The sequence below is a fragment of the Agelaius tricolor genome, unplaced genomic scaffold, assembly GCF_023055355.1.
Source record: "Agelaius tricolor isolate 1412-34295 unplaced genomic scaffold, bAgeTri1.0.p SCAF_54, whole genome shotgun sequence".
NCBI lineage: Eukaryota > Metazoa > Chordata > Aves > Passeriformes > Icteridae > Agelaius > Agelaius tricolor.
In genome coordinates this window covers 922,495-937,054 of record NW_027269314.1, presented here as the reverse complement: position 1 = coordinate 937,054, position 14,560 = coordinate 922,495, and the positions used below count along the sequence as shown (strand labels likewise).

At 60.2% G+C, this 14,560-nt stretch overlaps 2 protein-coding genes across 3 annotated transcripts in view; one reads left to right on the top strand and one right to left on the bottom strand.

Annotated features, from left to right (window-relative positions):
• Positions 1-1,286: 1,286 nt before the first annotated feature.
• Positions 1,287-10,293, top strand: ADISSP (adipose secreted signaling protein). 2 transcript variants are annotated; one of them, XM_071455795.1, is made up of 6 exons: positions 1,287-1,415; positions 2,567-2,647; positions 5,399-5,553; positions 7,106-7,244; positions 9,076-9,192; positions 9,731-10,293. In XM_071455795.1, exons 2-6 carry the CDS (start codon positions 2,629-2,631, stop codon positions 9,829-9,831), a joined length of 531 nt encoding a protein of 176 aa, XP_071311896.1. In that variant the 5' UTR covers positions 1,287-1,415; positions 2,567-2,628; the 3' UTR covers positions 9,832-10,293. The 2 variants fall into 2 exon arrangements, with proteins under 2 accessions (XP_071311896.1, XP_071311897.1); XM_071455796.1 differs by lacking the exon at positions 1,287-1,415 and adding an exon at positions 1,543-1,567.
• The window catches only part of HSPA12B (heat shock protein family A (Hsp70) member 12B), a 19,911-nt gene continuing 15,495 nt past the window's right edge, over positions 10,145-14,560 (bottom strand). The window contains exons 11-13 of the mRNA XM_071455794.1: positions 13,698-13,956; positions 13,419-13,522; positions 10,145-12,543 (exon numbers count right to left, since the gene is read on the bottom strand). Of these exons, the coding sequence (XP_071311895.1) occupies positions 11,903-12,543; positions 13,419-13,522; positions 13,698-13,956 (1,004 nt within the window). The 3' untranslated portion in view covers positions 10,145-11,902. The remainder of the gene's footprint in view (positions 12,544-13,418; positions 13,523-13,697; positions 13,957-14,560) is intronic.

The following is a 14,560-nucleotide window of genomic DNA, read 5'->3' as shown; positions in this document are numbered from 1 at the left end:
GCTCTCCAGATGGGAACTGGCGCCGTTCCCTGTCCCCTGTCCCCGTGGGAAGGACACGGAGCTTGGGATGGGGACAGGAGGGACAGGGCTGGATGTCCCCAGGAGGGGCGGGAAGCGCCAAGCAGGGGGGAGCGGCGGTGGGATTGGGATGGGATTGGATGAGTTGGGATTGGGATGGGGATGGGGATTGGGATTGGGGTTGGGGTTGGGGTTGGGGATGGGATTGGGGTGGGATTGGGGTTGGGGTTGGGGTTGGGGTTGGGATTCAGGTGGGATGGGATTGGGTTTGGGATTGGGATGGGATTGGGTGGGGTGGGATTGGGATTGGGATTGGGACTGGGTTTGGGGTGGGATGGGATTGAGGTTGGGATTGGGATTGTGGTGGGGATGGGGTGCGATGGAATTGGGATAATTGGGATGGACAGACAGATGATGGATGGATGGATGGATGGATGGATGGATGGATGGATGGAACAGAAGGAATGGGAAGGAATTGGGATGAAATGGGATGAGATGGAATTGGGATGAAACGGGGTGGGATAAAACGAGATGGGGAGGAAATGCAATGGGATGGATGGGATGGGATGGGATGGGATGGGATGGGATGGGATGGGATGGGATGGGATGGAGCTGAGAGAGGGTAGAAGGGATGGGATGAGATTGGGGTAAAATAGGATGAGATAGATGGAATAGTATTGGGATGGGAAGGAATTGGGATCAAATGGGATGAGATGGATGGGATGGAGATGAGATGAGATAGGATCAGATGGGATGGGAAGAAATTAAATAGGGGGGAAATTGAATGTGATGGGACAGAACTGAAATGGGATGGGAAGGAATTGGGTGCAGTGGGATGGGACAGGAAGGAACCGGGATAATTTGGGTTTAGATGGATCTAATGGAATTGGGATGAAATGGGATGAGATGGAATTAAATAGGAAGGAGATGGGATGGGGTGGGATGAGAGGGAAGGGAAGGGAAGGGAAGGGAAGGGAAGGGAAGGGAAGGGAAGGGAAGGGAAGGGAAGGGAAGGGAAGGGAAGGAAAGGAAAGGAAAGGAAAGGAAAGGAAAGGAAAGGAAAGGAAAGGAAAGGAAAGGAAAGGAAAGGCCCCTCCCCCACCCCTCCCCGTTCCCATGGCAACGCCCCCGCTCCTCCCCTCCGCCCACAAGGGGGCGCCCCGCGGCGCGCGCGCCCTTCCTCATTGGCTGCCCCGCCCCTTATCCCCGCCTCTAACTCCGCCCCTTAGCAACAATCCCGCCCCTTGGCAACGCCCGTTAAGCACCGTCAGGGGCGTGGCCTGGAGGCGCGACCGGCGTGCGCGCCCACCAATGGAAGAGCGAGGTGGGGGCGCGCCGGCCAATAGGAGCGAGGGGGCGTGTCCCCGCAGCGGGAAGCGGGCAGCGGGAGCGGCGGGGTGAGCGGGGCACGGCGGCACCGGGGGGACACCGGGGGCCACTGCGGGGCACCGGGGGCAGCCGGGGGGCGGCAGAGGAGCCGGGGCAGCCCCGCGGAGGGGCCGGAGGGCCGCGGGGGATGGCGGAGCTGAAACGGCGCCGGGAAAGGGGGGTGGGGACAACCGCGGCCGCGCTGTCCCCTCCTGGGGAGCTGTCACCCCCGTCCTGAGACTGGGGACACCTCTCCTTCCCACCCACCCAGCGTGGCTTGGGACCCCCCAAATCCATGGATTTTCCCCCGCGGGAGAGGCTCCCCCCTTCCATTCTTTTATCCCGTTTTTGTCCCGAAATTTTGGGGGGGTTTTTTTCTTCCCCATGGATTTCCCGGCGTTTTGGGGTTTCCACTTTTCCCAATCCCTGCCGGCCTTCCCGCTCCCATGGGACGATCTCAAGGAGGAGGAGGAGGTTTGACCCTCCGATTCCATCCCGGGGATTTTTATTTATTTATTTATTTATTTTTGGGATGTCACATCCCGAATTCCCGGCTGGCGGTGGCGTCTCCGCGTGTTTATCCCGGGAAAAACCATCTGGGAAAGGCTCCAAGTTTGGGATCCGATCTCCCGTTTATCCCGGGAAAAAAACATTTGGGAAAGGTTCCAAGTTTGGGATCCGATCTCCCGTTTATCCCGGGAAAAAAACATTTGGGAAAGGCTCCAAGTTTGGGATCCGATCTCCCTTTTATCCCGGGAAAACGATTTGGGAACAGCTCCAAGTTTGGGGTTTGATCTGTTTATCCCGGGAAAAATGTTTTGGGAAAAGCTCCAAGTTTAGGATCTGATCTCCCGTTTGTCCCGGGAAAAACCATTTGGGAAAGGGCCCCAAGTTTGGGATCAGCGCCGGGAATCTGGGAAAAAAAAAAATCCCAAACCTCGATGACGTTTTTTGGGGGGGGAAAAAAGAGGGAAACTGAGGCACGCTCGGGGGAGGGAATTCCCTAATTCCCGCTTTTCCCGGAGCTTTGGGATGAGGGAATGCCCATTCCAGGCCCTGGCTCCTCCCCGCCAGCATCGGGGCCACCTCGGGGCCACCGCTGTCCCCGCAGTGGGATGGGGAATATGGGATGGGATTGGCGCCTTCCCCTTCCCACCCCATTCCCACCCCATTCCCGCAGAATTCCCGGACGATGCCCCCCGGCCGCTGAACTTGGGGACAGCGACATCGCTGGACGGACAGATGGCGACAGCCGGCAAGGGTGAGTGCCCACACCCCCTCCCTGTCCCCCGATCCCGGGATTTGGGGCTTTCCCGCAGCTTTTGGGGTCTCTCTGTGCCTATCCCGGGATTTGGGGTTTTCCCGGAGCTTTTTGGGGTCTCTCTGTGCCTATCCAGGGATTTGGGGTTTTCCCGGAGCTTTTGGGGGTCTCTCTGTGCCTATCCGGGGATTTGGGGTTTTCCCGGAGCTTTTTGGGGTCTCTCTGTTCCTATCCAGGGACTTGAGGGACCCCAAAAGCGCTTTGGGGTGAGGCAAATCCCGAGGAATCTTTATGGGATTGTGCTCCGGGGATTTCTCCGGGAATAGGGCCGGGGGTGGTTCCTTTCCCGTGGGATGAGCAGGAGAGCCCCAGGAATTCCCAGGAAAAAAAAGGGTTGGGGACATCTTGGAGGGGACCCTGAGACCCCTGGGGGACGCGGTGACCCCGAGGGTCCAGCAGGTTCTGATCCCATAAATCCCACATCCAGGGGATTCCCTGATCCCACAAATCCCAGATCCCATAAATCCCCAATCCAGCGGATCCCCTGCTCCCAGAAATCCCTGATCCCACAAATCCCAGATCCCAGAAATCCCAGATCCAGTAGATTCCTGGATCCCACAAATCCCAGACCCAGGGGGTTCCCTGATCCCATAAATCCCAGATCCAGGGGATTGGCTGTTCCCTGAAATCCCTGATCCCATAAATCCCAGATCCCACAAATCCCAGATCCAGGGGATTTGCTGCTCCTAGAAATCCCAGATCCCATAAATCCCAGATCCAAGGGATTCCCTGATCCCACAAATCCCTGATCCCATAAATCCCAGATCCTATAAGTCCCAGATCCAAGGGATTCCCTGATCCTGCAAATCCCAGATCCCATAAATGCCAGATCCCATAAATCCCCGATCCAGGGGGTTCCCTGCTTCCATAAATCCCAGATCCAAGGGATTCCCTAATCCCATAAATCCCAGATCGCACAAATCCCAGATTCCATAGGTCCCAGATCCAAGGGATTCTGTGATCCCAGAAATCCCAGATCCAGCGGATCCCTGGCTGCCACCCCTGCCGGTCCCTGCTGTCCCCTCCCGAGGCCACCCCGAATCCCGGGACACCCCGAATCCCGGGACACCCCAAATCCCGGGACACCCCAATTCCCGCCTTCCTCCCGCTCCAACCCCGCTGTCCCCAGCGTCCCCGTGCCCGGGAGGGGGCGGCCAGATGTCCCCAAGTGCCACCAGGGAGACAAAGGGATTTGGGATTATTATTTGGGATTATCGAGGGTCGGGATTTGGGATTCGGGATCCACGCGGATCCTTCGGGATCGCCACCCAGGAGGGTCCCCACGCGTGTCCCCGCGCTGTCCCCGCGTCCCTCGCTGTCCCCGCGGGGCTGCGGGAGGGACTCTGGGGCCGAACAATGGCGGGGCCCTAAACCCGGCTCATTAAAGCCCGGCTCATTAAAGCCGGCTCATTAAAGCCCGGGATTCCCGGCGCTGCCAGCACAAAGAGCCTTTTCTTCAGGCGACAAGGGAGGCGACAATCTGCTGCTGGCGGCGGTGACAATGTGCTGCCAGCTGGGAGCGGGAGGAGGAGGAGGAGGAGGAGGGAGGAGGAGGAGGAAGGGGCGGATTTTCCATGGAAGCGGCGCACGTGGAAAATCCCACGGGATTTGGGCCTCCGTGGGGACGGCGCTGTCCCCAGGCTGGTGGCAGGGCCCGGGCGCTGCCGTGTGGCCTGTCCTGCTGGCCTTGTCACAACAGTGTCACCTCCCCTGCGTCACCTTCCCTTGCCGGTGACACCGCGCAGCCCGGGGAGGGAGCGGAGCCTGCCGAGCCTGGGGACACCTGGGGACACCTGGGGACACCTGGGACATTCTGGTCCTCGGAGGGGAGCTGGCTGTGCTCACTCGTCACCTGTGTCCCGCTGTCCCTGTGTCACTTGTCCTAAGGACATCACAGGAGGGAGCAGAGTCTGCTGAGCCTGGGGACACTTGGGGACACCTGGGGACACTTGGGGACACCTGGGGACCCTGTGGACATCAGCTGGTGGCACTTCCACGCTCTCCCCCCTTCTCACTTGTCCTCTGCCAGCAGTCACCTGTGTCCCTGTGTCCCCAGCCTGTGTCACTTGTCCTATGGACACCACAGGAGGGAGCGGAGTCTGCTGAGCCTGGGGACGCTTGGGGATGCTTGGGGACATTTGGGGGCACTTGGAGACCCTCTGGACATGGGCTGATGGCACTTCCATGCTCTCCCCTCTTCTCACCTGTCCCCTGCCCCATGTCCCCATGTCCCCAGCCTGTGTCACTTGTCCTATGGACATCACAGGAGGGAGCGGAGTCTGCTGAGCCTGGGGACACCTGGGCATGCTTGGGGACATTTGGGGACACTTAGCGACCTTCTGGACATCAGCTGGTGGCCAGTCCCTGCCCGGATGGGAACTGGCTGTGGTCACTGTCACCTGTGTCACTTGTCCTAAGGACATCACAGGAGGGAGCGGAGTCTGCCGGGCCTGGGGACACTTGGGGACACTTGGGGATGCTTGGGGACACCTGGGGACCCTCTTGGCACAGCCCGGTGGCCTTTCCCTGCTCGGAGAGGAGCTGACTGTCCCCAAAGGTCCCCACAGGTCCCCACAGGGAGGGGGTGACAGGGAAGCCTCTCCTGGTGCCACCACGCTCGGCCCCGTGTCCCCAACGTGAGGCCACATCCCCTGGGGACAGGGCTGTGACCGGGCCCTTTGTCACCTGCAGGCAGCAAGGGGAAGGGGACAGCGGTGCGCTTCACCCCCGAGGGGACCCCGGGCCACCACCAGGAGGGGACACAGGGCCACGTCCACTTCCAGGAGCAGCTGCACGACTCGGCCGTGATGGTGACACAGGACAAGGACGGCCACTTCCTGGTCAAGGTGGGGGACAGGGGGACAAGGCGGGGGTGTCACCATCCCCTGGGGACTCCGGGGACTCCCAACTCCTCAAAATTCCCGGATTTGGAGGCATTGCCACCCCAGAATTCCGCGTCATTCCCAACTCCGGATTGCCCCCCAAATCCAGCGCCACGTTTGGGTGGCTTTGGGGACACGGGGGACCCGCGGCGCTGTCCCCTCTGCCCTGTTTTGGGGACGCTGGGTCCGTTCTGAATCCCACCAGGGCCGTTCCCAGCTTTTTCCCGGTTATCCCGTGGGTGTCACGGCTCCGGGGGCGGCGCCAGGGGGAGGGGACAGGAGCCACCCGCGGTGCCACCAACGTGTGCGTGGCACCTGCAGCTGCCACCAGCGCTGAGTCAGAGCCTCGTGGCCGGAATTCCATCCCAAATTCCCAAATCCGGCGCTGCCGCTGAGGGGGGGCGGCCCCTGTTGATTTCCCACCGCGTGACGATGACGGGGTGGCAGTGCCACCCACGGGGACACGGGGACATGGGGACATGGGGACATGGGGAGGGGTCCCTGCTGGCATTGGGATGTGCCCGGGAAAAGATCCTGGGGGTTTTTCTGGGGTTTTAAAGGGATAAATCCCAAAAATTGTTTGGGGAGGGAAAAGAGCTTGGAGCTTGTCCTGGTTCCTTGGACACTCCCAGGTATCCACAGAAAAATTGGGAATTTCAGCCCAGCCGGGAATTCCTTCTCAAAATCCCACCCCAAGTGTCCCCATTCCCTCTGTCCTTGTTTTAAAGGGATAAATCCCAAAAATAGTTTGGGGCGGGGGGGGGGGGGGGGGAAAAGAGCTTGGAGCTTGTCCTGGTTCCTTGGACACTCCCAGGGATCCACAGAAAAAATTGGGAATTTCAGCCCAGCCGGGAATTCCTTCCCAAAATCCCATCCCAAATGTCCCCATTCCCTCTGTCCTTGCCCCCAGTCCCTCTCCAGCTCTCCTGGAGCCCCTTTAGGCTCTGGAAGGTTCTCCCTGGATCCTTTTCCAGCTCTTTGGGATGGATTTTGGGAATTCCACCCTCCGGATCCTGGCCCCGGATGTTTTTTCCCTCAGGGATCGTTCCCTTCCCAAAATGGATTTTTCCAGGGCTCTGCAGGGCTCTGTTTTTTGTCATGACAGCGGAAAAATTCCACGGGAAGAGGCGCTCCTGCCTTTTCCAGGGACAGCTGGAAAACCTCTCCCTGCTCCTGTGCCATCCACGGGTCCTTATTCCCAAAATTTTGTCCCAAAATTCCATATTTTTACTGCGGTTTTTTTGGGGCAAAATCATCCTGTTTGTTACCTTGTCTTGATTTATTTCTGCAATTATTCCTGTTATTTCCTAAATTATCTCCTGCTTATTATTTCCTGAATTTTTTAGGGCACAAATCCCGGATTTAACAGCGGGAATGTTTAGGATAAAATCCCCCCTTCTCCAGGTGCTGTCCCCGCCTTCCTGGGGACTCTCCAGTGTCCCTTGTCCCCCAAGGGGAGGGGTGACAGTGACACCCCCGGCCGTGGTGTCACCCCCATATCCCGCTTTTTTCCCAGGTGGGATTCCTGAAGATCCTGCACAAGTACGAGATCACCTTCGTGCTGCCCCCCGTGCCCAGCCTGGGCAAGGACATCTGTCCCCTCCCTGTCCCCAACCCCAACCTGCGCATCGTCAGTGTCACCTCCCTGCCCGAAGGTACCGTGTCCCCTCCTTGTCCCCACTGTCCCCATCCTGTACCCGGCCCTTTTCCAAAGGGGGCACACCCAGGAATTGTCCCCTCAGTGTCTCGGGGAGGAGGTGACAATTCCTTGTCCTCAGGGATGTCCCCACATTCCCTTATTTTGTTGTTGTTGGGATTTTCCTTTCCTGGGGGCGGGCTCCAGACCCTGACAGGGGACAGGGACAGGGACAAGGATTGCTCCAAGAGGTGCCACCCTCCACTCTGGGGACAACTGGGATCCCGGAGCCTGGGGACAGCTGAGTGTCACCCTGGGCTGGGTGGCAGTTCCTTGGGGACACGGGCTCTGTTCCGAGGACACCGCAGGTCCCCAAGGCCATCTCGGTCCTATGCCAGCTGTCCCACAGCCAAGGGATGCTGTTTCCCACACCCCTGTCCCCTCGGTGTCACCTCCCTGCAAGTGGGGACAGGGCTGGGCTTTGGTGTCCCCTCCCTGCAGTGGGGACAGGGTGGGGACAGGACAGGGACGGGGCTTTTCCCACCCACCGCTGGCTCCACCCCAAAAAAGCGCTTTAGGGTTTGTTTAGAGATTCCCAACAGGGATCGGGATTGGGATCAGGGGTGGGGGTGGACCAGGATGGGGATCCGGGATCGGGGCTGGGATTGGGATCGGGATCAGGACCGGGATCAGGGCTGGGATTGGGACTGGAATCAGGACTGGGATCAGAGCTGGGACTGGGGCTGGGATCAGGACTGGGATCAGGACCAGGATTGGCAGCAGGATTGGAGCCAGAAGCCGGGATCAGGACCGGGATTGGGACTGGGATCAAGGCCAGAATCAGGACCGGGATTGGAGGCAGGAGCCAGGATCAGACCAGGATTGAGGTGGGAATCAGGAGTGGGACCAGGACCAGGACTGGGAATGGGACCAGCATTGAGGCCAAGATTGGGACTGGGATTGGGACTGGAGCCGGGATTGGGATTGAAGCTGGGATCGGGATTGGAGCCGGGATTGGGATTGGAGCTGGGATCGGGATTGGAGCTGGGATTGGGGCCAGGGCCTCTCCAGAGCAGACAAAAGGAGCCCTGGGGAACTTGTGAGTGGCGGGGGGGACAGGCAGGACAGGAAGGGGACAGGGACAGGCAGGGAAGGTTCAGGAAGGGCAGGGAAAGTTCAGGAAGGTGCAGGCAGACACAGGTAGGACAGGAAGGGTTCGGGAAGGCCAGGGAAGTTTCAGGAAAGGGCAGGCAGGGTAAGGAGGGCACAGGCAGGGTAAGGAGGGCACAGGCAGGGTAAGGAGGGTACAGGCAGTACAGGAAGGGTTCAGGGAAGCTTCAGAAGGGTGCAGGCAGGGTGAGGAGGGCAGAGGCAGGCACAGACAAGGCTCAGGCAGGGTGAGGCAGGGTGAGGAGGGCTCAGGCAGAGTGAGGAAGGTGCAGGCAGGGTGAGGAGGGCACGGGCAGGGTAAGGAGGGTACAGGCAGTACAGGAAGGGTTCAGGGAAGCTTCAGAAGGGTGCAGGCAGGGTGAGGAGGGCAGAGGCAGAGTGAGGAAGGTGCAGGCAGGGTGAGGAGGGCACGGGCAGGGCAGGGAAGGCACAGACAGGGTGAGGAAGGCTCAGGTAGGGTGAGGAGGGTACAGGCAGAGTGGGAAGGGCACAGTCAGGCAGAGGCAGGGTGACAAGGACACAGACAGGGTGAGGAAGGCTCAGGTGGGGTGAGGAAGGCTCAGGTAGGGTGAGGAGGGCACGGGCAGGACAGGAGGGGTTCAGGGAAGCTTCAGGGGGGCACAGGCAGGGTGAGGAGGGCAGAGGCTGGCACAGGCAGCCCCTCCATGTCCCCGTGGCAGGGCACAGCGTGCGCTGCGAGTACATGGCGCACAAGGAGGGCGTGCTGAAGGAGGAGCTGCTCCTGGCCGGACACAGCCCCAGCCACGTCAAGGTCACCGTCCAGGCCCGGGTCATGGGTAAGGGGCTCTGGGGGGGCTCTGGGGTCCCTCCCTGTCCCATTTTCCCCCCTCCACCAGGCCCAGCCACTCTTCCCAGTTGTCCCAGTTCAGGTGTGGCACTGTCGAGGAATTGCCCAAAATGGGTGATTTCATCCCAAAAACTCCCCAGCCCGGGGGTTGAGGGGAGCCCTGAGAAGGGGTGAAGGGAGGGGGTGGGGGGTGACCCCAATGTCCCCAGGGCCCCTGTCCCTGGGACCCCCACACTGTCCCTGGGATGTCCCCTGTCCCTGGGACCGTCCCTATAAACCCCAACACCCCCTTGCTCCCCATGTCCCCCACCCCATACCCCAGCCACCCCCAGCCCCCTGAGGCTGTCAACACCCTTGGGGGCAGTGACCACAGCGGTGACACAAGGGACAACACATCCCTCACCCACCCGGCCCCAACACTGGGAGCCTAAAACCCCCACAAACCCCTTCAAAAGGGGCGTTCCCACCCCCCATTCCCCCCCCCACAAAAAGAGATGTCCCTGAGCCGTGTCCCCTGCTGTCCCCAGACCGTCACCACGGGACGCCGATGCTCCTGGACGGGGTGCGCTGCATGGGAGCCGAGCTGGAATACGACTCGGAGCAGAGCGAGTGGCACGGCTTCGACTGACCCCAAACCCCACCCCGGGGGACCCCAAAGTCCCCAAAGCACAGCACGGTCCCCAAAGCGGGCGGGGAGGGGGGACGGGACCCCGCTCGTCGCTGCTGCTGCCGCTGCTTTGCCCTCACCCCGCAGCCCCGGGGGGTTTTTGGGGGAATTGTGCCTCTTGGGGTGGGAATTTTTCCCTCTTTTCTGGGGTGGGGGAGGAATTTTGCCTGTGGAATGTGGGGCGGGAGCGGGGGATCCCCAGTGGCTTTGGGGTTGGGGCCGTGTCCCCCTGCCGTCCATGTCCTTGTGTTGCTGCCAGCGCCTCTTTTATGGGTTTGTTTTTTTTTTTTTTTTCTGTTTTTCTCCTATTATTTTCCTGGGTTTTTTCTTTCTTTTCCCATTTTTTTCCCTCATGGTACAAGGACCAGGAGAAGTTTCAGGAGGTTTTATGTGCCTACAAATATATATATATATATATATGTATATAAATATAAAGATATTTTACATGCCTGGGGGAGGGGTTAAAGTACAAAATCCCACCTTGGGAAGGAGGAAAATCCCACTGGGAATGGGCTGGGAGCCCAAATCCCCTCCATGACCCTGCCCAGAGGGGATAGGGGACACCCCCGGGTGGACAATCCCAAACAGTCCTGGATGGGGGATAAGGAGGGGTCATGAGGCCAATTCCAGTTAAAGGGGGCTGGGAGAGGGTGGGAGACAGGGATTGGGGTCCCCAGGATAATGGAGGGTCTCAGTCTGGGAGGGAATCGATGGTGCCACATCCTGGCATGGTCCCCACAGTGACAGGAGGTCTCAGCTGGGGTGGAAATCGGTGGTGGCATCTCCAGGAAGGTCTCAGTTGGATAAGATGTCCATGGTGGCATCTCCAAGAAGGTCTCAGTTGGACAGGAAGTCCATGGTGGCATCTCCAGGAAGGTCTCAGTTGGACAGGAAGTCCATGGTGGCATCTCCAGGAAGGTCTCAGTTGGACAGGAAGTCCATGGTGGCATCTCCAGGAAGGTCTCAGTTGGACAAGATGCCCATGGTGGCATCTCCAGGAAGGTCTCAGTTGGACAAGGTGTCCATGGTGGCATCTCCAAGAAGGTCTCAGTTGGACAAGGTGTCCATGGTGGCATCTCCAGGAAGGTCTCAGTTGGACAAGATGTCCATGGTGGCAGGTTCCAGAGGTCCCCATGATGTCAGCGGGGTCTCAGCTGGAGATGAAGTTGATGATGGCATCTCCCAAGGCCCCTCAGTTGGACAGGAAGTTGAGGGTAGGAGCTCCTGGGGTGTCCTCACAATGACAGGGACTCTCAGTTGGACAGGATTCAGTGGTGGCAGATCCCAGGACGGCCTCAGTTGAAGATGAAGTCAGTGGTGGCATCTCCCAGTGGTCCCCACAGTGGTGGTCCCAATGTCAGTTGGACAGGAAGTCAATGGTGGCATCCCCAGAGAGGTCTCATTTGGACAGGAAGTCAATGGTGGCACCTCCAGGAGGGTCTCATTTGGACAGGAAGTAAATGGTGGCAGATTCCAGGGGTGTCCCCACAACGCCAGGGCCCCTCAGTTGGACAGGAAGCTGATGGTGGCGGGTCCTGGGGGCGTCCTCATAATGACAGGGGGTCTCAGTTGGAGATGAATTCAGTGGTGGAGTCTCCAGAAAGGTCTCAGTTGGACAGGAAGTCAATGCTGGCATGTCCTGGGTAGTCCCAGTTGAACAAGAAGTCAATGGTGGCACATCCCAGGGTCCTCTCAGTTGGACAGGAAGTTGATGGTGGCACGTCACAGCGGCCCCTCAACTGGATGGGAAGTCAATGGTGGCACATCCTGGGTAGTCTCAGTTGCACAGGAAGACAATGGTGGCACATCCCAGGGTCCCCTCAATTGGACAGGAAGTCGATGGCGGCACATCCTGGGTAGTCCCAGTTGGACAGGAAATTGTTGGTGGCACATCCTGGGTAGTCCCAGTTGGACAGGAAGTCGATGGTGGCACATCCCAGGGTCCTCTCAGTTGGACAGGAAGTCGATGGTGGCACATCCCAGGGTCCCCTCAGTTGGACACAAAGTCAATGGTGGCACATCCCAGGGCCCCTCAGTTGGACAGGAAGTCGATGGTGGCCCTCACGCTGCGCGCCGTGCGCGTGTCCAGCGCCGTCACCTTGATCTCGGTGTCCCCGAACTGCATGCTGGTGCGGATCTCGCGCCGGCCCCGCGCCGCGCCCGCGTCCCCCGCGTCCCCCAGCTCCAGGCTGATGGTGCCGCACTTCCTGACGCCGGGGTCAGTGATGTACACCACGTCATCGCTGTCGCAGCAGTAGATGTTGATGATGGTCCGGCGCTGGCCGGGCCGGGCCGGGCAGTAACTGCGCTGGACCACCTCTCCCAGCGCCACCGACTGGTCCACGGTGACGAACTTCTCGAAGATGTCGGTGCACCAGTTCTTGCCCTCCTTGACCAGCAGCTTCTCCCGCGGGTGTTTGCCCTCCACGAACTTGTTGAGGACGCCCACGCCGTAGGTGAGCGGGGAGCGGCGCACCCTCACCACGCCGGGGTCCAGGCCAAAGAGCACGGCCCCCTTGAGGATGGTCAGCCCCACGTCCTGCGGGACGATGACCCGGCAGCAGTGGCCGAAGGCGGCCTGCACCGCCCGCTGCAGCATGGCCGACTCGGCAAAGCCGCCCACCAGGAACAGGAATTTGATGCCGTGGACCTCGGGTTTCTTCAGGAGGGCGTCTGGAGCAGGGGATAAAAGGGGAGGTTTGGGGTTGGGATGGTGGGGAAGGGGTGTGGGGAAGGGGTGGGGGTGATTGGGGGGGGACAGGGATGAGGGGAGTCCAGGAATGGGGGAAGTTCCAGGGATGGAATGGGACTGAGGGACAGGGAGGGTTCCAGGGACAATGGGGGTTCCAGGGACAGGAAGAGTTTTGGGGATAAAAGGTTTCCAGGGACAACGGGGGTTCCAGGGATAAAAGATTTCCAGGGACAGTGGGGGATTCCAGTGACAAGGAGGGCTCCAGGAATGGGGGGATCCCAGGGACAAAGTCGGTTCCAGGGATGGAGTGGGTCCCAGGGACGGGGGTGGTCCCAGGGACAAGGAGAGTTCCAGGGACAGGGAAAGGTTTCCAGGGAAAATGGGGGTTCCAAGGATAAAAGGTTTCCAGGGACAGTGGGGGATTCCAGTGACCCAGAGGTGGGTTCCAGGAATGGGGGATCCCAGGGACAAGGTGGGTTCCAGGGATGGGGTGGGTTCCAGGGACAGGGGTGGTCCCAGGGATAAGGAAGGTGCCAGGGATGAAGGGGGGGGGTGTCCCAGGGACAGGAGCAGGGTCCCAGGGACAAAGGGGATCCCAGGGTGTAGGATTGTCCCAGGGATGGGGGGGATGTCTCAGGCATGGGATGGGTCCCAAGGATGGGGGACTCATAGGGACAGGGATGGTCCCAGGGACAGGAATGATTCCAGGGATGAAGGGGCTCCCAGGAATGGGATGGGAATGATCCCAGGAACGGGGGGTTCCCAGTAACAGGGCTGGGATGGGGAGTGACCCCAGGGACAGGGGGTGGCACAGGGACAGGGGTTCCCCAGGGATGGGCGTGTCCCCAGGCCCCACCGATGTGCTGGATGATGTGGGTGATGGTTGGCTGGAACAGCTCATTCATGGCCTCGGGGGACATCCGCAGCATCCCTTGGGACGACCACTTCACCAGGTTGACGCTGGGGACACACAGGGGACCCGGGGGTGACCAGGCACTCCCGCCTGGTCCTTCCCTGTCCTCTTCCCTCCCACCCTATCCCGCCTTTCCCCCCTCTCTTGCCCTCACCCTCCCCAGTGTCACTCCCACCGTGTCCCCAGGCTCCCGAGGTGTCCCCAACCCGCGCCACCCCTCACTTGCTCTTGCGGAGCGCGGTCTCCACGTTGTGGCCGCGGTGTTTGCGGTAGAAGTCGATGAAGGAGAAGGGCAGGGAGATGTTGAGGGGGCTGGAGCGGCTCGGGGCGGCCGCGCGCTTCCGCGCCTCGAAGGCAATGGTCAGGTCCACCCAGGCCGCCGGACGCTTGGCCTTGAAGGTGGCGATGAAATCGTCCCCGAAGATGTGGCACAGAAGCTTCTCAAAGGCCAGGTCCACGCCCACGGCCCCATAGGGACCTCCTGAGGGACAGGGGTGGGGTCAGGAGGTGGCCCCGTGGTTGCTGTGTCCCCATGGCAGCCGTGTCCCCCATCACTGCATTCTCCCACATCTCCATGTCCCTATGTCCCCTACATTCCCATGTCCCCGTGTCCCCATCACCATGTCCCTGTGGCACCCATGTCTGCCGTCCCCATGTCCCTGTGGTACCCACATCCCCATGTCCCCCATCCCCATGTCCCTGTGTCTCCTATATCCCCCATCACCATGTCCCCCATATCTTCCATGTCCCCATGTGCTCCATATCCCACATGTCCCCATGTCCCCCCCAACACCATATCCCCGCATCTCCCATGTCCCCATGTACCCATGTCCTTCATCCCCATGTCCTTGTCTCCCCCATGTCCCCCATCTCCATGTCCCTGTGGTCCCCATGTCCACCATCCCCCTGTACCTGTGGCACCCACATCCCCATGTCCCCCATCCCCATGTCCCCATGTCATCCTGATGTCCTCATGTCCCCCATCACCACGTCCCCCATATCCCCCATGTCCCCACGTCCTTGTCTCCCCCACGTCCCCCATGTCCCCCATCCCCATGTCCCCGTGTCACTGACATCTCCATGTC